The sequence below is a fragment of the Lynx rufus genome, unplaced genomic scaffold (assembly GCF_022079265.1).
Source record: "Lynx rufus isolate CCGP_SWC_20201006 ecotype Redwood Valley unplaced genomic scaffold, mLynRuf1.p SCAF_8, whole genome shotgun sequence".
Taxonomy (NCBI): domain Eukaryota; kingdom Metazoa; phylum Chordata; class Mammalia; order Carnivora; family Felidae; genus Lynx; species Lynx rufus.
The window spans coordinates 30769969-30790574 of record NW_025814896.1 but is presented as its reverse complement, the minus strand read 5'-3'; the positions used below and the strand labels follow the sequence as shown (position 1 = coordinate 30790574).

Genomic DNA, 20606 nt, shown 5'->3' with positions numbered 1-20606 from the left:
TTACAAGAGCAAGCATTTGTATTTCTTGTTCATGTGTCTGTCTGCAGGTCCTAGGTTTGGTTCCAGGCTTCTATGGACACAGATCTATTCCGTTTTTCTCCATACTCTCCAGGAAACATCAGCTATCAGGGGCACGTTCTTCCCATGACAAATGGCAAGTACATGAAAAGTGAAACCCAACTGTGCAAACGTTTAAAACTTCTGCTCATATCACATCATGTCATGTCTGTTCACGTTCCACTGGGTGAAACAAGTCAGATGGCCAAGCCTAAAGTGATTATGCAGGAAAAGAAACTCTGCTCCCAGAGGGAAAGGAAAGTGATTGAACATTTGCTGAATAATCTTCCACTCTATCACAAGTGGCTGGGTTAGGACATCAACATATGAATGTGGGGGACACAATTCAACCCAGAGTAACCTCTTTAGTGGGAGGAGATACGAAGTCACACGGCAAAGCATGGGGTCACAGGGAGGAGGGAAGAACTTTTGTCATCATCTACCACAGTGGCAATACCAATCTAGTTCTTGCTCTGAGCCTGAACAAACAATGGCCCAGACCGGAACACTCACTCGTGTGGCCTAGAACAAGGACCCCACCACCCCAAGCCCCAGGTTCCTCCGTCTGTTACCAGGGGCTCACATTTTCCGTGAGAAGCAAATGAGATCCTATTGTACATGTGTGTTGAAGAAAAGAGTTATAAAGAGAGACTGTGGTTTTCTGACCCAAATAGGGTATCATACAGGCATAAAGGCAAGAGGCAAATATTCCCAGACATGAATGAATTCTTCTTTTAAAACAGTACCCTTCGAAAAAGCCCAGTCAACATAAACACAATGAAAAAGAATAAATCTGAAACAAAAAGGGGCTATAACTGAAGTCCCAGAGAATACTGTGAACAATTTGAAAGCAGTAAATGTTTAAACCATCATGAAAAGGCCAGTTTTCTAAGAAAATATAAATCACCAAAATTGCACCCCCCCAAAAGTAGAAAACGTTAACAGAATGTGATCATAAAAGAAATTAAAACATCAAAGTTCTACTTCCAAAAAACCCAAATGCAACCAGTTTTGCAAGTAAGTTCTTTAAACCTCCAGGAACCACATATTTAACATTCTATACACACTTTTCTAATGCATATAGTAAAAAGATGCAAAGCTACCCAAATTATTTTAAAAGCCCAAGAGGGGAAGAAAGAAAAGCCTGGAAAGCCTAAGATAAAAAATCTTAGGTCACTTGTGAACATAGATGCAAAAGCCTAAATAAATATTTGCACGTGAAATCCATCAGCATATTAAAATAATAATGTCATGACCAGTATGATAGATTGTATTATAATTATGAAAACATTTGCTGCCCCAACCTGCTGGGTACTTTTCTGCAGGAAGATTATATGCCTATTCACTGACATCAAGCAAGTTCAGCCACTGATTTGCTTTGACCAATAAAATGTAAATAGAAATAACATATGCCACTTCTGAGTAGAAATGTTAAGATGTTCCAGTATCTCTCTTTTCCATCTACCATGAGATGCTCCATCAACGTGGGCCCTAGAATTAAGAAGACATGAAATCAATCCTTAGTGCTCATATGTCATGAGCAAGAAATAAACATCTGTTGTAATTCACTAAGATTTAGGGATTGTTTGTTACCAGAGCAGAATTTAGCTTAAGCTGACTAATACACCAAGGTGAAGACGGTATCCAAAATACAGGGAAAACATTAGAAATATTAATGTAATTAACACATTAACAGATAAATGGAGAAAACCCCTATGATAATCTCAATTGATACCAAAAAAGCATTTTATAAAATTCAATATTCACTTATAATAAAACAGTTACAAACTAGATCTTGAAGGGGATTTCTTCAACCTGATAAGAGGTACCCACCAGAAACCAAAAGCAAACAGCATACTTAGAAACTGCAGAAGCATTCCCATTAAAGTTTGGAACAAGGCTATGATCCCCTTATCGCTCCTTTACTCAACATTGTACCAGTAGCTACACTTAATACAGTAAGGAAAGAGAAAAAGACACAACAGGTACATTAACAGTAAAAAAAAAAAAAAAAAAGGACTATCAAATTTGGCAAGTAATATGACCTTCTACCCAGAAAACCTGAGAAAAGTCCTGGATAAATAATTGAAACTAATAAAAGAGTTTGCATTTAGCCAAGTATAAACCAATATTCAGGAATAGCCTTCCTATTCCCCAGCAAGACAAAAAATCAAATAATCATTTGATGGCATTTCATATCAGTGGGGAAAAGGTGGACCACCCAACAAGAAATAATCGGGATAAGCAGCCAATCCCTGCCTCATACCACAAGTCCACTAAAGATCTAAACACATAAAATAAACGTTTAAGAACTCTTTTTAAAAAACACAGAATCCTATCTTCACGACTTGGGATAGAAATGCATATTCTGAAATAGGTTACAGAAAGCACAAACCATAAAAGAAAAGATTCATGAACGTTTGTTCTTTCTGAATTTAAAGCTTCTATATGTCAAGAGACCCCATAAACAATGCAGCTGACTGGAAGAAAATATATGCAATTCACAAAAAGACTATAGTCCTCAATATATATATATTTTTAACTCCTACAAATCACTAAGAAACTACCAAAACTGTGGGCTAAGGGATAGGAGAGACAACCCACGGGGGGGGGGGGGGGGGGGGCGGGGCGGGGCAGGGGAGACAGAGAATTTCTAATAATCACAAGAAAAAATATCACTAGTTGGGAAATGCAATTAAAACAAAAATGAGACACCTGGTTTTACCTACCTGGTGACAAAAAATAAATAAACACGAATTTTTCATTACACTGAGTGATGGCAAAACGGCGTAGATACAAGTGCTCACATACCCCATCTGTGGGAGTGTAATTTGGCAAACCGCTTTTCAGGGTAATTTGGCGGTGTCTTCCAAAACTGAAAATACTTAACACCCTATGATCCAGGGACCTTTACACGGTGCACACAGAGGCATTGTCTATGGTTATTACAGCATTGTTTATAATAACAAATAACTAGAAACAAGAAAACGTCCATCCTTGGCAAAGGGGATACTTAAGTGAAGCATGGTTATACAATGAAATGTTATGTATCAGTTACAAGGAATATATGAGATACATAATTTCAACAGAGAGTTCTCTTTTTGTTGTGTGAACAAAAAGCTAATTGAAAGAGAATATGGGGGCACCGGGTGGCTCAGTGGGTTAAGCATCCAACTTTCTTTTGCTCAGATCATGATCTCACCATTCATGAGTTCAAGCCCCGCATCAGGCTCTGTGCTGACAGCTCGGAGCCTGGAGTCTGCTTCGGATTCTGTGTCCCCCTCTTTCTCTGCCCCTCCCCCACTCGTGCTCTGACTCTCCCTCTCAAAAATAAATAAACATTAAGATAAACTTAAAGGGGCGCCTGGGTGGCGCAGTCGGTTAAACGACCGACTTCAGCCAGGTCACGATCTCGCGGTCCGTGAGTTCGAGCCCCGCGTCGGGCTCTGGGCTCGATGGCTCAGAGCCTGGAGCCTGTTTCCAATTCTGTGTCTCCCTCTCTCTCTGCCCCTTCCCCGTTCATGCTCTGTCTCTCTCTGTCCCAAAAATAAATAAACATTGAAAAAAAAATTTAAAAAAAAAAAAAAAAGATAAACTTAAAAAAAAAAGAGAGAATATGTACAGGGTGATTCCATTTATCTAAAAATACATATACATACAAAATACTATATAATTTTCATTCACATATTATGTATGCAGAAATGTATTTTTATATTTTGGTAGGACAAACACCAAATTCTTAAGATGGGGGATCAGAATTAAGGAAATGATCACAGGAAACTCCAGCTTTATCTGTAAAGTTCCTTTATTTTTAGGAGAATATTTTCACAAGTACTTGTGTCACTAAAAACTAATTTTTAAAAATCTGAGAATTTTCGGGGGTGCCTGGGTGGCTCAGTTGGTTAAACATCTGACTTCAGCTCAGGTCATGATCTCACGGTTCATGAGTTCAAGCCCCACATTGCGTTCCATGCTGACAGTGCAGAGCCTGCTTGGGATTTTCTCTCTCTCATTCTCACTCTCCTCTCTGCTCCTCCCCCACTTGTGCTTTCTCTCTCAAAATAAATAATAAATAAATTTTAATAAATCTGGGAATTTTATATCAATTATATTATTACCTTCATCCATTTAATAAACTTTTTTGTAGCCTTGTTAAATACTTGGATGCTATGGGGATATGAAGAGGCAGTCACTGCGAACCACCTAAGACACATGATCGCATTATTGGCAAACAAGGCAGGTACGATGATGGCAGTAAAAAATCAAACTGAAGCGCCTTGGGAATTCAGAAGACAGAAATCTACTTCTAGAAGGGGCAGGGAGTTATGGATAAGACAGTAAAATCACCAGAAAGCTCATTAAAGGGGATTACCTGGATGCTGAGTCTTAAAGCTTTGGCAACCTGGGAGAAAATCTTCAGACAAGCAAGGGAGAAATGACACCTTCTTGTAGGGAGACACAATTGTAAAGACAGCGGATTTCTCATCAGAATCATGGAGGCCAGAAGAAAGACACAGCATTTAAGTACTGAAGAAGCTGCCCATCAGAATCGTACATCCAGTGGAAATGTCCTTCAGAATGAAAGGGATGGGAGGAGGCTAGAATGATCCATGTGGTGATGAAGACATCAGTAAGAACTCACACCTAACACAGATACGGATAGGTACATTAAGAAATACTCACAGATGTGTAGATACATAGGTTAGTATACACACAGCTCTGTCAGCCAAGAGAGCCTAGAAGCAATGATACCTCCGTGGCACAAGCACACCTAATGCCCAAACCTTGGTTTCTTTTTTTTTTTTTTAAGTTTATTTATCTTGAGGGTGGGGGGAGGGCAGAGAGGGAGGGAAAGAGAATTCCAGGCAGGTTCTGCACTGTCAACACAGAGCCCCACGCAGGGCTCTAACTCACAAACCGTGAAGATCATGACCTGAGCCGAAGTTGGATGCTTAACCGACTGAGCCACCCAGGCGCCCTATCAAAAGGGCTAGGATTCCGTACAGAAGTGTCTACTTCTATGACTAGGGCAGGATGTCACAGGATGAGCCTAGAATATCTTGTAGTGCCAGAAAGTAAAGAAGCACTCCAAAAAAGAAAAAAACAAAAACAAAAACAAGCCACACACACATTGATGGGGGTATGTCCAAGGGACATAGGAGTCCACTGAAAGATTTCCCAATGATCAAAGCTGGAACAATATAATAACAAGATTAAGTAGTATTGGACAATCCAAAGTATAAAATAAATACCCATGAATCCATTCTGATACATAAAAATAACTGAATAAATTAATAAAGGATTGGGATGGGGGGAGACAATGCTCCTGGGCAGAAGAATCCCAAATAAATTAAGGTAGATACTCTAAAGAAGGGGAGCATCACTCCTTACTTGCGGCTGCACAAAGTGACTTCTTTCCAAAGAGCAGAGCACGGAAAGGAGGAAAAGACTAACCTCCCGGTGCGGAAACCTGACAAACACAACCTCAACCAGTGAGCAAGGCTCATATCAACAGTCCTAAGTCATGTTGATGGTACCTACACTTGACACGATGACATAGAATGGCACTTGACTTCTGTGGTTTTCCTCCCCAAAACCTACAACCCCAGTCCAATCATGAGAAAAACATCAGAAAAATTCCAGTAGAGAGGTAATCGTACAATATACCTGGCTGCATTCCTCAAAATTGGTAAGATCATCAAAAACAAGGAGAGTCTGAGAAAATGTCACGACCAAGAGGAACCTAAGGAAATGTGACAACTAAATATAACCTAGTACCCTGGGTGGAATTCTGGAACCAAAAAAGGGCATTAGGTAAAAACTAAGGAAATCTGAATCAACTAGAGACTTTTGTTAATAATAATGTACCATCATTGGTTCTTTGGTTGTAACAAGCATATAATATTCATGAAAAAAATGTTAATAATAGGGGAGATGGTTGGGGGAGGGGACTCTATATATTTACTTCTTCCTACATCTGAAACTGTTCTAAAATAGTCTACTGATATCACAAAAGAAAAAAACCCTGATAGAACGAAAAGGATACATAAATACAAAATTCTAATTAGACCCTTTAACACTATTCTCTCAACAATTGCTAGAACTATATAGAAAATCAGCAAGGATATAGAAGAAACCAAGAATACCATCAACCAACAGGATATCATCAACATCCACAGAACACTCCATTCAACAATAGCAGAAAACACATCCTTCGCAAGCCCATAAATCATGTACCAAGAGAGCCCATATGCTGGACCATAAAACAAACTCCATAAATTTAAAAGAGTTTAAATCATACCGTCCAACTTTGTTTGGGAAACCAAATAAGTCACATTTCTTATTCATTCGTTCACTCATCTACTTAGTGAATGTATTTCTCAAAGCATAATTAAATCTTCTTTGAGGCTGGCATACAAAAGGAAAACACTAAAAGTCTGGTAGAGAAACGGAAGAGAACGGGAGGGTATGGAAGGCAGGAGGGAGGGAAGGAGGGAGGGAGGGAGGAGAGAAAAAAATCTCATCTCAGGGCCAACAAGGTCCCTTTTTACTGTTAAGAATGAAAAATAAACGATACTCCAGAATAAGTTACAATGTTATTTTACCCACTTACTCAACATAAATTAAAGGTATTTTCTGTGATTTGTTGGGAGGTCTCTTTGTTGTTGAATTCAGAAAAGACCACAGAGAATCCAGGGCACACACGTTCTCCCTGCAGCCAAGAGGGCTGTAGTCCTATACGGCCAGCAGATGGCGCCAAAGGACAGGTTTCAAACGATGAGGTCGTCCTCACTTCAAGAGACCCTGGAGTCAGCAGGGATCCTCCCTGCCTCTGCTAGCCTTAGTGAGAAGGGGAGCCAACCCAGCCCTTCCCGTGTGTGTGTGTGTGTGTGTGTGTGTGTGTGTGTGTGTGTCTTTCTCTCTCTCTCTCTGCAACCTAAGGATCCCCACCACCAACTGCTAGGGTAAGGATAGTGAGAATGCAGAGAGCAAGTGTAGAAACACTAGCATGAAAGGAAGGCAAGGGAAGGTGGTAGAAAGAGGAGAGGGTGATGGAAAGACAAGAGCATCTTGAAATGTGGATGGGAAGGATGGAGTAGAGAGAAGGGGGAGAGGAAAAGGTGAGGCAAGGTCCCTGAGTTTGGAACATGAGATGCACAAGTGGAGGGTCACATACTTCCTTTGGGGTCAGGGATGGGGGAGTGAGGGGGGGGGATAGGGTGGTCCCTATAAGGATGGGTGTTTAGATTAGCTATTTGTAGACCTGCAGAGGAAGTTGCCTCCAATGGCTTCTAGTGAGCCTATGAAGAAGGACACTTTGGGAGACATTGTTGTCTGTTGACAGTGAAGAGACAGGGGGGTTCGGGGGTTGAAGGGGAGAACAGACAAGGGAAACCTAAGAGGGTTGCCTCAAAATTGCTCCAATACTGAGCTCATTGAAATAAAACATGCCTGACATTTTGCATCCCCTAACAGAAAGCCAGGTTTTGAACACACCTGCAAAATCAGCGTCCAACAACCACTGCCAAAATCATGAAAGGCAAGAGCAGATTTTGTATCCACATCTCCAATTAAACAGTATGAAGCAACCCCTTCCTTTCTTACATTAAATGCCTACCATCAGCTCAGATGTCCTGGATGCCACCTTAGGGCCACAAGTCTTCCGTTCGGTTGAGATTAGATTACCCTGCCTAAATCAAGAGCAGCTTCAACAAACGGCACAGCCAGTCATTATGAGAAAACACGGCCTCGTGTAACTCTACCATTATGTTTGGCAGACCATTAATTAGGCAGGCGGTTCTCTAGAACTGAACCAGCAGCCCACCTCGCTCTGCACCTTGGGCTTACCCTTGGGCTCGTCTCAACAGGCCCAAGTAAGTCAATGCAGGGAAACTCAAATCAGAGATGCTTCTCTCCTACCTTTGTACACAGTGCAGACATTCCAAGTGGCTCCCACGAAGTAGGAGCAGTTAACCTGTCCCATAGCAGCAAAGGTGGAGAGGCACGGTACTTGCCAAGTACCCCAGGCCCCTTGAAGAAACAATTCTGAGGCTTCCACATCGCCACAACTGAAAGCCTTGCTCATGAGGTCACTGATGCCCACAGCACAAGACATCATGCAACTATCCTACTAGAATCCTATGACCAGAAAAGAAATTTCCTCTCACGTGACCTTCTCTAGGTGACAGGAAATGTACAGCAGGCGTTGACGTGGGTGTTGGCCCGAGCATGCCACATTTGCCACCCCTGATAGAGTCCTTTGAGTTTCAGTCAAGGCCAAGGCTGCTTCAGAGACTTAGTCACAGCAAGGAATTCATCCCGTGTTCCTGGTACATCTAATCTGTCTTGCTTCTGAATGGCCCTTGCATTTATCTGCCTCAAATATGTGTATTTAATGTTTTATTTATTTTTGAGAGAGACAGATTATGAGCTGGGGAGGGGCAGAGACATGAAGAGACACAAAATTCAAAGCAGGCTCCAGGCTCTGAGCCGTCAGCGCAGAACCCGACGCAGCACTCGAACTCGTGAACCATGAGATCATGACCTGAGCTGAAGTCGGACGCTTAACCGACTGAACCTCCCAGGCACCCCTGCCTCAAATCTGTTTTTGAAGCTGCCAATCATAAATGCTACCCACATTAAATGATTGTTTGATAGGGAGGCAGCACCCTGGAAGGCTCTGGCAAACTCTCCAGGGCCACCGCTCCCATACCTGTCCCCACATTTCCCCCAGGGCTGTTCCCTTCCCCCTCAGATGGCATCCCCTGCAAGCTGCATGGCCTTGCACAATCCCACACTGTCCTGGGAACCTCAATTTCCCCTGCTGTGAAACAGTCCCCACCTCCCTCACATGGCTGCAGGTGCCTAGATGAGGGGACATAGGCAAGGAGTCTGATAAATGGTGACATACTGGTAAACACAAGGCCAGTCCTTATCACCAGGCAGCCAGAGGGACATAAGTAGGTCCTTCCTCCCTTTATCTGCTCTCAGGATGTCATCCCTGTTGCAAGGAGGAAATTTGTTGGGTCAACACAACCGTATATTTTTGGATGGAAGGGTGGAGGGAAGGATGTCCTCAGACTCTTTTTTAAACTTCATAAATTGAGTTATATCACACACACAGAAAAGTGCATAAACCTTCAGTGTGTAACCCAGTGCATTTTTACGAACATATACACCCATGCAACCACCACCCAGATCAAAATATGGAATAGTTCTGTAACCAGAAAGCACCCCTTACTCCCTCCCAGGCACTGCTCTGTCCCCTCATATCTAACACAAGAGTTTTATAGGTTCTTCAACTTCACAGAAAAAAACCATACAGCATATAGCCTTGTGACTGGCTACTTTCACTCAACATAATGTCTTTGAAATTAATCAATGTTGCAAATATCAACTTGTGTTTTTCTATTGCTATGTAGTATTCCATTGTATGGAGGTAATACGGTTCGCCTGCTTTACTATGGATGGACATCTAGCCGCTTCCAGTTTTTAGCTATTACAAACTATGTCGCTATGAACATTCTGGTACATAAGTTTGGTGGCCATATGCATTCTTATCCCTTGGTTGGGCACACGCCAGTTTCAGTAGAATCTGCCACAGAGTTTCCCAGTGTGGCTTGCCCATTTCCACTCTCTCCAGCAATGGCCTCAGATTTCTTTCCTTTTTTTTTTTTTTTTTTTTTTTTGGTGGCCTCTTCTTTACATGGTTCAATAAATAGAATGAGCCTGCAATGTGGAGTCAGACCTCCATGACCTTGGGTGCCATTACTTAACTCTTGTAAGACTTGTCTCCCCATGGGGATAAACTGCCCTCCCCAGCCTGAGTTGGCATCCATATCAAATTAAGAGACCCGTGCACCCAGCATTAACAACTAGCACCTTGCCTGGCAGGTGGCCAGCTCTAAGTGACTATTCCCTCCCTCCCCGCTACCCACACCTGAAGCTCCCCAGCGTGCAATCATAGAATAAACATTTATAGCCCTCTGACCCTCATAGAGTCCTTTAAAATTCCCCTGCCAGTGAGCCTCAGAATCTACCTATTACTCTCTTCCCCCATACTTATGTGACAGGCCACTTCTACCATCCCACCACAGTTAGTGGGGAAAATCCAGGACACGGGGAGGGTGCACACTGGATCACTGCCTCCCAAGGCCAAGTTAACAGAGGATGCTTCTTGCAAAGCAACTCTGGGCCAGGAGGGAGATACACCCCTGGACCAAAGCAAGGTCCAAATTTACGTGGTCTATTTAAGTGTTGTTACGGAATGATCTCCAAGATACATTATGTCGACTAAAACAAGCAAAATGCAGGACAGGATGAATACTTGGTCACTTTTGTGCGAAAAGGAGAGAGCAGGGCCCATCTTTATATTGACATATCTAGAAATGGACACACAAGGCACTAATCACGTGGGGTGTGGGGAGCAACAGTGGTACTGGGGGCAGGTGTGGAGGGAGGGGTCTCCACGGATCCTTTCATGACTTTGAGCTTGAACCACATCTTTAGCTGCTCCTATAATTTTTATACAGTTACAATCTTTTAAGCTATGTGGCAGGCGATTATGAACCCCTGACCTAAACTCCAGGGGGGACCAACCTTGGTGAAGCAAGGACACCTGTTAGCTGTGTGGGCATGGCGGGTGTGCATGCAGGGAGGGTGTGTCGGGAGGTGCAGGTAGGCATGTGTGTAGGCGTGTCTATGTGTTAGACATCTCCACCATAACCCAAGGAAACAGAGGACAGGATGTAGAGTCCTGTTAGGGGCAGTGCCTTCAACTTGTGAGAAGGGAGCCCAACCTAAGTGCACACAGAGTCAGGCCGGGGGGGGGGGGGGTGCCGAACCTGGATTTCCACAAGTTCCTCCACCACCCAAACCCCCCAAGTCTATACAATTCAAACTCTATCATTAGCAATCTGGAGTCAAATCTGCAGTAATAAAATGACTAACTGTTCTTTAAGGTTCTGTGCTTGTGTATGTCAATGTAGTTGTGTGTAGCTGTAAGGGTGTGGGGTGCTGTATCTGTGTGGGAGTGAGTGTATGTAGGTGTGTGGATGTGTGGATGTACTGTGTGTGCACACAGGTGAGTGTATGCGTGTGTGCACACGTGTGCAAGTGACTGTATGTATATGCGATGTGTGTGCTTTCACTCAGTAAAAAAAATAGCAGAAAAGACTACTCGCCCCCCCTCTGCCCCCCGTAAGTGATAGGCCCTTGGAATACAGCAGGTGAGAAATACTTAGGTATATCACAAAAAAAAAAAAAAAAAAATGGCCACCCTATCCACCTTCCCAGAAGTCAACAGCAGCCACCCCAAAGGTCAGACCTAGGGCCCCACAGCCAGGTGACACTGACTGATAATTAATGCATCTGAGGTTGGCATGGAGCCACAACAGATGTCCCCTCCCATGGAACTCACCTTCGCTCCATGTGGCCATGCCACCCAGTAGGGCTCTGAGTAGTCCAGCAAAGGGCCGGTGGGCAGACACAGGCCCATCCTGAAGGAGCTGAGCTGAGTAGTGAGGAGCCCTTATCCCTGAGGGGTCTCGCCGGCAGGAAGGCAAACAACCACAAACAGATTGAGGTGAGGGGAGACCCCTTCCAGTAAGGCAGGCACCCTACCTTCTGGGGGCACAGCCAGGCCACAGCCCTCCCACCATCCCCTCATTCAAAGAGGATATGCTAACAAAAAGTACAGACACACACATAAGAGGCTGAGGTAAATGGAAGAGACGAGCTGAGGGGTACGGGAAGGGCAAGCCTCTTTTATTATCCCAAAATGCAAAGTATTGAAGGCACTTACAATGACAAGGCAGGAGGGGAGGGGAGGCACAGGGAGGTCAGAGGTCAGAGGTCAGAGCACAGAGGTAAATCAACGGGCCCCACCCTGGTCACCACCCGGCACAGAGAAAAGGAAAAGCTACAGGACCAGATCTGAAGCCAGTCGGGGTGTCTAGCTCTACGAAAGGTACAAATCCATTCTACAGTGGATTAGGAAATTAGGAGCACACGGCAGCAAAGGGCAGGGCTGGCAGTCACGAGTTAGTGGCTCTTTAAGGAACACGCTCAGGAGTGAAGAGGGCCCTCAGGTCCCCTGCTGGAAGAGGTCCTGGTACATCTCGATGAGACGGGCAGCCTCGCGCTGGCCAGAGAGCAGAGCACCATGGGTGGTGGAGTAGTACTTGCGGTGAGTGGCCTCACCCGAGAACAGCACCTGCATGGGCTGGGCCAGGGGATGGGGAAGTGAGGGGGGAAGAGCAAGAAAGGCTAGGAGGCTACCTGTCTGCCCCAGGAACCCCCCATCCGTACTACAAGTCAGAGAGCAGGCACCTGAGATGCAGGTATCGCTGCTTCCACAGGATGAGGAGTTGCCCATCCCACCTGGCCACCTTCCCCTGCTTCTTCCCCAGACATCCAGGTCTCAGTTCTTTCTGCTCTGAGGCTGCTAGGAGTCCCAGATCTGCAGTCTCAGAGGCTCATGGTGCCTCTTACTAGTGAACTCAGGGCAAATGGTTTAACCTTCCTAAGGCTTGATTTTCTCATCTGCAAAATGGGTTTATACCACCTACTTCTGATGGTGGTTGTAGGGATTAATTGAAACAATGTATCTAAAGCACTTAGAACCTGGAAGAACATAAGCACTCAATAAAGTTAGGCGGTAATTTAACAAACCTTTATGGAGCCCCTATTAGGGTCCAGGGACTGTTCTGAGCACTTGGAAGATAAAAGGTGACCGGGCTGCTGCTTTGAGGAGCTTCCTTGCTGGTGGGGAAGCCAGACACGAAACCCAATTACTAAACGGCGTCATGTGTGACTTGATGGGTGTTTGGGCAAGGTGCTGAGAGCCCAGAAAAGAGGCCCCCTGTAAGGGGGATTGCACAAAGCTTCCCAGAGGACAGGACCTTTGGGCTGCTTCTCAGAAGATGCTAGGTAAACAAACAGGCAAAAGACATTTCAAGAAGAAGGAAAAATGAGGGCAAAAATGCACCAAAGCAAGGGACAGTGAGAGTTTTGGTACAGCCGGGGCTCCACCTCGAGAAAGCAAGCTGTGTAGGTAGGGGTCCAGGCAAACTACAAGTGCTTGCATTCCAAACTTGAGTTTGGACTCTATCCCACTGTGTCTCAAACTGAATGTGCAAAGGCACCAACTGGGGATCCCGGTAAAATGTAGGTTTTAATTCAACAGGTCTGGGGCGCACTGAGAGTCTGCATTTCTAACACACTCCCACATGATGCTGATGCTGCTGGTCCGCAGACCACTCACTTTGAGAAGTGCAAGCTTTAACCCACCAACAAGGAGCCCACAGAGGTCGTTAAGCCGCAGAGGGGTGGGGGGAGGCTTATCGTGGCAGAAGTAGGCGAGCTGCCTACTCCCACATCCATTCTGCTCTTTCTCCTCGGTAACAAAGCCCTGATTTTTAACTGGATTCATTGCCATCCAGAATAAAAATGACGCATCCCAACCTCTTTAGCAGCTGCTACAGGCACGTGACTAAGTTCTGGCCAATCAGCTTCAAGTGTACTGTGGTTTAGAAGCACTGACTCAGCCCCAGGGGTTCCTCTCTTTTGCCTTGTCTGCCCTGAGACTGGTAGCCTCGCAGCCCTCTAGAACCACAAAGTGGCCTTGAAGACGGAGCCAGGTGCCAATGGTACTGGGTCCTGATACCTACCTCTGGATCTCCCTTTGTGTCTCTGTGTGCTTCAGGCCCCAGCAAACTCTGTCTGCTTTAGGCCCCAGTTACTTTCATGTTGTTTTGCTTTTTGCTGGATGCACTAGTCCTAACTTGATGAAGGTGACAAGAGAAGGTTTGCTTTTCAGGAGGATGGCTGTAGCATCTAAGGGCCTTTTCCTCTCTCCCGCTGAGCACAACCAGGCATGCCCAACACACGCTGGAAATCTTCTTCACCAATTACACCAAAGAACTGTTTTAAATATAATCCTGCTGGGTTTTAACATTTTTTTTTTTTTGTATGTGTCTGCTTGATGGGGGAAACTTGAAGTCCACTTTATAAAAACAGAAATATATACAATTGTTTTTCTCAGATTTATTATTTTTCTCTATTATTTATTATATAGTTGATATAATTTAGGGGAGGGTCAGTACTCTCAATTTTATTTTCTGAAACTTATTAGGGGGGAAAAGTAAATAAAACATATTGGGGAAACTTACTCCTACTGAATGAGCGCTGTCCAACAGAACTTTCCATGGTGCTAGAAATGCTCTATAGCTACACAATCCAACAGCCACTAGCCGCACGTGGCTATCAAACTTGAAATGTGGCCAGTGCGACCAAGGAGCTAAATCTTTAAATCTATTAATTTAAATCATAATTAATTTCAACTAAATGTAACTAATGGCTAGAGCAGAACATGAAATGGCTCAGCTTTTACAACCTCAAGAAAGCTTTTAATATCTGTTTGATTCCATTTTTTCTTTCAGATGTGAAGTGCACGTGACCTTGCTTTCTCCTTCATCATCTCCTTCATCACAGGAGCTACACCGTCTGCCTCAGCTTGTCGTCACCCCTCGGCGGAACACCACCCTCCCCCTCCCCTCCCAACCAAACCCACACACAAAACCCCTGCCCGCCCCCCCCCACCGCCCCCCCAGGACCTCCTCACCCTGCACCCCGCTCACCGCCAACTTGGAGCTCTCGGTGTATGGCAGGGGCTTGGCCAGCTTCTCCACATCTGCCCCACTAGATCCCACCTGCGTGTACGAATAGGAGCCTCGGAAATAGGGGTTGCTGCCCCAGGCCGAGCGCAGGATTCGCCGAGGTTTTGGAATGTTGGGGTTCCCTGTTGGGAAGTCGCAAGAGCCGAGGGGAAGGAAGATGATAAATGGCTGCACACAGAGGACACCCCTGAGCGGACAACTGGCACTCCACCTCCCTGGCTGCAAGACCAGCCCCCGCCAGCAGGCAGGGGGACGCAGGAAGAGGGGTGGAGAGGCTGGGGGCTCTAGCTGTTGGCCCTTCAGTGCCTCCCTGCGGACCGCCCAGCAAAACAGCTCATCTCTCTGGGTCCCTCGATTTCCTATATGAAAAATGTTCAACTCAGAGGATCTGACAGTGACACACAAATGCATCTCACAGCAGGGCAGTATGGGTAGGAAATGGGCGATCGGAGGTTTGGGGGTGATACCTGAGTTTTTACCGTCAGCCCTTAGAAGAAACACAGCACCCACGGTTTTCAGGGTTTCAAGTTCCAAAGCGCGTGCGGGGGGGGGGGGGGGGCGCGGGCTCTCCCAGTGGGCACGCCCCTCAGCTGCACCATCTGGGGATGCGGAAGAGCCACCGCAGGCGCAGAAGATGCAGAGGGTGGCAGAGGACCGGGAGGGGGCAGCGGGCTCGGCGGCGCGGGGACACACCTGTGAACTGCCGCAGCATCTCCGTGCAGATCTCGGCCACCGCCTCGTCGTCGCACTTCTCCATGACGAGGGCCTCCTCGCCGCAGATCCAGCCGCTCAGCACGTGGCCGTAGCGCTCAGGCGGGTAGAGGACATCGAAGCCGCAGATCTTGCGGTACCAGAGCTCCGGAGGGTAGGTGAGGGTGCCGCTCTCCGCCTCATCCTCCCACACAAACTGTATGCTGTTGCACTCGGGGCCCCAGAAGGGCTCCTCGAATTCCAGAAAGATCTTGTCGGTGGTGCCGATGCCCAGGCGGTGGATGGCGGCCACCTTCTCGGTGGGCAGGCCCGGCCGGAAGAAGCTGGTGTACTGCCTCTTGAGCACGCCCAGCGACACGGTCACGATCACGTGGTCCGCCGGGATCACCTCGCAGTCCTCACACTCCACCAGCACCGGCCACTGCTCGTCCTCATCCCGCCCATCCCCCCGGGGCTCCTCTCCCCCCTGGCCGCCCTCCCCGGCGTCAAGGTTGTGGTCACCCTCGCCCCGGGGCTCAATCTCAGGGCCCCGGGGGCGGGCCGAGGCCTGGTCCCAGTGCACACAACGGACTGGTTTCCCCAGCTGGATGACGTGGGCGGGGATGCCCTCGGCCAGCAGCTCCACAACCCGAATGAAGCCCGAAGGGATGATATGGTGGGCCCCGGGGATCTCGGTCCACTCCCCAAAGGCACTCAGGGACACATCGTCCATGCTGTGCGAGCTACTCTCACAGCTCTCCACCTGCGGGAAGAGCCAGAGAGGAGCCAGGTGACCACCAGGTCTCAGGCAGGGGTCAGAACGGGACCTCAGAGCAGCCCCGCCCTCCTCGGACCCAGATGCCCCAGGATCCGTCTTCTTCCCTCTGGCATCTGTATTCAACAAAGTTCTGAGAGGACAAGGATACCTTCAGGTACTGCTGGATCATGGCGAGTTTCAGGCACTTGGTGGCCTCAGGGTCGTCAGGGTCATCCCTGATGCGGTTGCGCACCTCTTCCCGGGTGAACACCCCCACGCTGTTCTGACTCTCAGCATTGACTGGTTTACCATGCCGGAAGAACTCCTGGGTCAAGTTATAGACCTGCCAGAGAAACCCCAGGAGACTGAAAACACACCTCTCTTCGCACCTCCCTCCATCTCAGACCAAAGGACCCCAGCTCAGAAGTCCCCATGTTCCCGATGCTCCCAGATATGCTGAGCCCATGGCTCCTCATCCTTGGTGAATCAGTGTGGCACTCCGTGCTGCGCTCAGGCTACACCAACAGGGCCAAGGTTCAGGGCTGGCAAGCTGTCCTGGACAGCCAGCCAGCTTACTTGCTTCCAGATCACCATCTAAGGCCCCGTGGGTCTACGAAGGAGGGACGGGGCCCTGGAGGCTCTCCTGCAGGGCCCTTGCTGAAAACCAAGTAAAACATTTGGTGCCTGGTGGGAAAGGAACCGCCCCCTCAAGGGCGCTATGTCCCCTAGCAGACCACCCACTGCAGAACCTGGGTCTGCACACCTTTCACTTTTCCAAGAACCAAATGCCCAAACCCTCTCCCTGCCACTCCTGCCCAAGCGTACCCTCTCCCAGGAGGGCAGTCTGGAACTGCTGCCTGGACAGTGTTTGGAGGAGAGGGAGCAGGAGGAGCCCTGAAACCTGACCTCCCAGGAGCCCCTCCCTGGCCCTGCTCAGGTCCACACAAAGTGCCCCTTTACTGCAGAACTCAGACATATTTAAGCAAGATGACCATGTTGGGGCAGGGCATGTGGTGGGGAGGGAGGCTCCAGTGTCCCAAGGAATGAAAATACAGGCATATTTTGGCAAGAACTCCAAACCATACCTTATCAACAGAAAGCAACAAACAGTCCCTTAGAGCAGGGTCCTATTACGTCCCATGCCTGCCAGGCACGTAACTCCCACCAAACACTAGGCAGATCTCCCTGAAGAAACTAAGCCAGTCCTGGGCCAGTCATGGCATCCCCAGAGGGCAAGGTCTGAGTCCCAACATTCACTCAACAAACTTTTACGGGGCCATGCCAAACACAGATTGTAACGGTGAGGAAGACGGACACAGCCCTGAGCCCCTGCCTTCACTCAAACTGGGGAGATCTCATAACTGGGCTGTTTCCACAGGATGCGCTGTGACAGGAAATAACCCTCAGGTTTTGAGATCAACGCAGATGACCTTGGACAGTTGGCAGTGAGAGACAGAGGAAAAGTATTTCAGGAAAAAGGAACAGCATACTCAAAAATGAGGGCGGGGAGAGAGAATGTAAGCGACTCAGTCTTGCTGAAGAGGGCAGCGAGGAAAGAGAAAGTTACAAGAGATGATTTTGGAAAGGCAGTCAGGGGTGGGGCATGAATGACTAAGAGTCACGTCAAGGACTCTGGACCCTGGCATCACTGAAGGGCTGTGAGCATGAGCACACGCCCTCTCCCTCCCAGGACACTGGCAACAGGTGGGCTCCTTAGCCAAACATCTATGGCTGGTGCCAATTAGTGGTGTGGTTCCCTTCCTAAAGCGAGTCTGAATTTGGTCAGCACACGTTCACGGGAATCATGTCTGCCCTGCAATCCAGCCCTGGTAGAGGCCCTGAGGCTGCAGGGTAGAGAAAGGAAGGTGACAATACCCATCCCCTACCATTCCACTCGGGGAAAAGCCTCCACATGAGATAGAAACATGAATTAAACATGTCTCTGTAGCATACAGTCTAAAGAAGAAGATGAGTTAACTTGTTCACTTTTCCTCCCTACAGTCACACGATGCTGGGCGTTTGGCCTTAACTGGAGTCCTCAGCAAATTCCTCACCCAGTACCACTGCCAAGGAGTCAGGCTTTCAGTGTGCCTCCTCCTCCCTGGGTTTTCTTCCTTGAGTGATAAGCAACATGGTAGCCAGTCTTTAGCTTATGTTGACCAAAGGCCGGAATGTACAGCTGAGGACAGATAAATTTAGTCCATCTAAACACGATTCTTTGTGTCCACCACCAACTGGGACAGCCTGGCCTGCACACGGAGTTGTCCTATGGGTACAGTCTTCTGTCCTGGATTAAATTACATCTTCCCAATGTGACCAAGGGAAATGGCACAGGCCTGTAACAGTTAATAATATTCACCCCAATTCTCATTAAGCACTTTTCATCAGGATCTCATTTAATCCTCGTGACATTCTGAAGTGGGTTTAACTATGTCTGTTTTACAGGTGAGGAAAGTTAAGACTCAGAGAGCCCCCAACAACTTGCTCAAGGCTACACAGCTAATAAGTAGTAGAACTAATATTTGAATCAAGGTAGTCTTGCTCTAGGGACTAAGCTCTATATGACACGAGTGCACGAATTCACTTATTTGTTAACAAATGTAACAGATTGAAATGAGTAGCCCTTCGAAGTCACCTCTGGAGGGAGGCTGAAGATTTATTGTGAAGTCACCCTCCGGCAGGGCTTCATATGCTTAGAGCATATCTCTTCAGAATGGCCTCCAGCTTTGGTTAGGAACCACACACAAATAAATCGATCACTTTCCTCAGGGTTAACACCTTCTCCTGCCAACCCAAAGCATCACCCCTCGGACTGATAACCCATTTTATCCATGCTACTCTCCACAAGTCACACTCTTCGTTTCAAAAGTCAAACCCACAAGCAGAAACTGATGATGATCTACTTTTAAGTTTATATAAGAGAATAAGTAAGTCATGGACCCTGAAAAGTCATTCTCAAGAGGCATCCATGCTGAAAGCACTCACAATAACCTGGATTTCAGGACGTGACTAATTCCCAGTAGACCAGGAAGGTCTACTTTGAAGAATACTAGCTCTTATCTGCTCGTTAACAATTCAGTCTCCTAGCACATGAGTAAGAACATACAGTACCATGGGATTGCATATAACATACCTTGTGGGTGTACACATATAAGTCACAGCATGCCTGCCCTCCACTGAACAAGGACCATCCCCAAAGCAAGAGTCATTTCTCCTTTTCCATACCCAAGAGCCAGAAGATGTACAATAGGTGCTTTTTGGCCAACTTACTGACCTGGAGTGAAGGGTCATTATGCTACAAATGACAAGCAATCAGAAGGCAAGACCTACGTGCTACCTTGCTTGTTAAGTGCAGTTCGCAGCACCACTGAAAGATACTAAAAATATGAACATTTTTTTTTTGAGAGAGGGAGAGAGAGCACACAAGTGAGTGAGGGGCAGAGAGAGAGAGAGAGAGAGAGAGAGAGAGAATCCTGAGGCAAGGCTCAAGCTCACCTGTGGCAGGGCTCAAGCTTACCCAATATGGGGCTTGAACTCATAAACCATGAGACCATGACCTGAGGGAAAGTCGGATGCTTAACCGACTGAGCCACCCAGGCACCTCTATGAACAGTTTTTTAAAAACCTGAACAAGACAAGGATGCGTGTCATTGCCACTTCTATCCAACACTGTACTGGAGATGCTATCCAGTGCAATACAGCAAGAAAAGAAATAAGTGGTCTTAGGCTGTGCTGTCCAATACGGTAGCCACTAGACATTTGTGGCAATTTAAAATTAAGTTAATTAGCTCCTCAGTTTTACTAGCTACATTTCAAGAGCTCAAAAGTCACATGTAGCTAGCAATTACCCTACTGGACGGTGCAGGTCCAAAACATCTCCATTATTGCAGAAAGTTCTGCACAATGCTGGTGTGAGGATTAGAAAGAAAGAAAAAATTCTCATTTTTTGGTATAGTATTATATACATAAAATTCTAAAATATTATTAGAATATAAATTAAAATAATATCTTAATAGAAGGAAAAAATTCTCGTGTTTTGGTATAGTATTATAGACATAAAATTCTAAAATACTATTAGAATATAAATTAAAATAATATGTTAATAGAAAGAAAAAATTCTCATGATTTGGTATAGTATTATATACATAAAATTCTAAAATATTATTAGAATATAAATCAAAATAATATGTTAATAGATATAATATTAGCATTAAAATAATACTTCATCAAGATAGCTAAAATCAACATGTAATATAATCAGTTATAGTTCTATATATTGGGAAAAAATTGAAAATAAAGAGTTTTTTGTTTTTTTAAGTTTATTTATTTATTTTAAAAGAGAGAAAGAGTGCGAGTGGGGCAAGGGCAGAGAGAGTCCCAAGCAGGCTCCATACTGTGGGGCTCAAACTGATGAACCATGAGAG

The 20606-nt window shown here is 46.2% G+C and overlaps 1 protein-coding gene across 6 annotated transcripts in view; it reads right to left on the bottom strand.

Annotated features, from left to right (window-relative positions):
- SMOX (spermine oxidase) overlaps positions 1-20606 on the bottom strand; it is a 50445-nt gene continuing 29839 nt past the window's right edge. For 3 of the 6 annotated variants that reach the window (XM_047068212.1, XM_047068210.1, XM_047068211.1), the window contains 5 exons: positions 16352-16525; positions 15429-16188; positions 14697-14857; positions 12730-12819; positions 11803-12280 (listed from right to left, as the gene is read on the bottom strand). In XM_047068212.1, coding sequence (XP_046924168.1) covers positions 12143-12280; positions 12730-12819; positions 14697-14857; positions 15429-16188; positions 16352-16525 — 1323 coding nt within the window. In that variant the 3' untranslated portion in view covers positions 11803-12142. Of the gene's footprint in view, positions 1549-11802; positions 12281-12729; positions 12820-14696; positions 14858-15428; positions 16189-16351; positions 16526-20606 lie in introns of those variants that run through there. The other 3 variants (XM_047068214.1, XM_047068216.1, XM_047068213.1) reach the window with 3 other exon arrangements.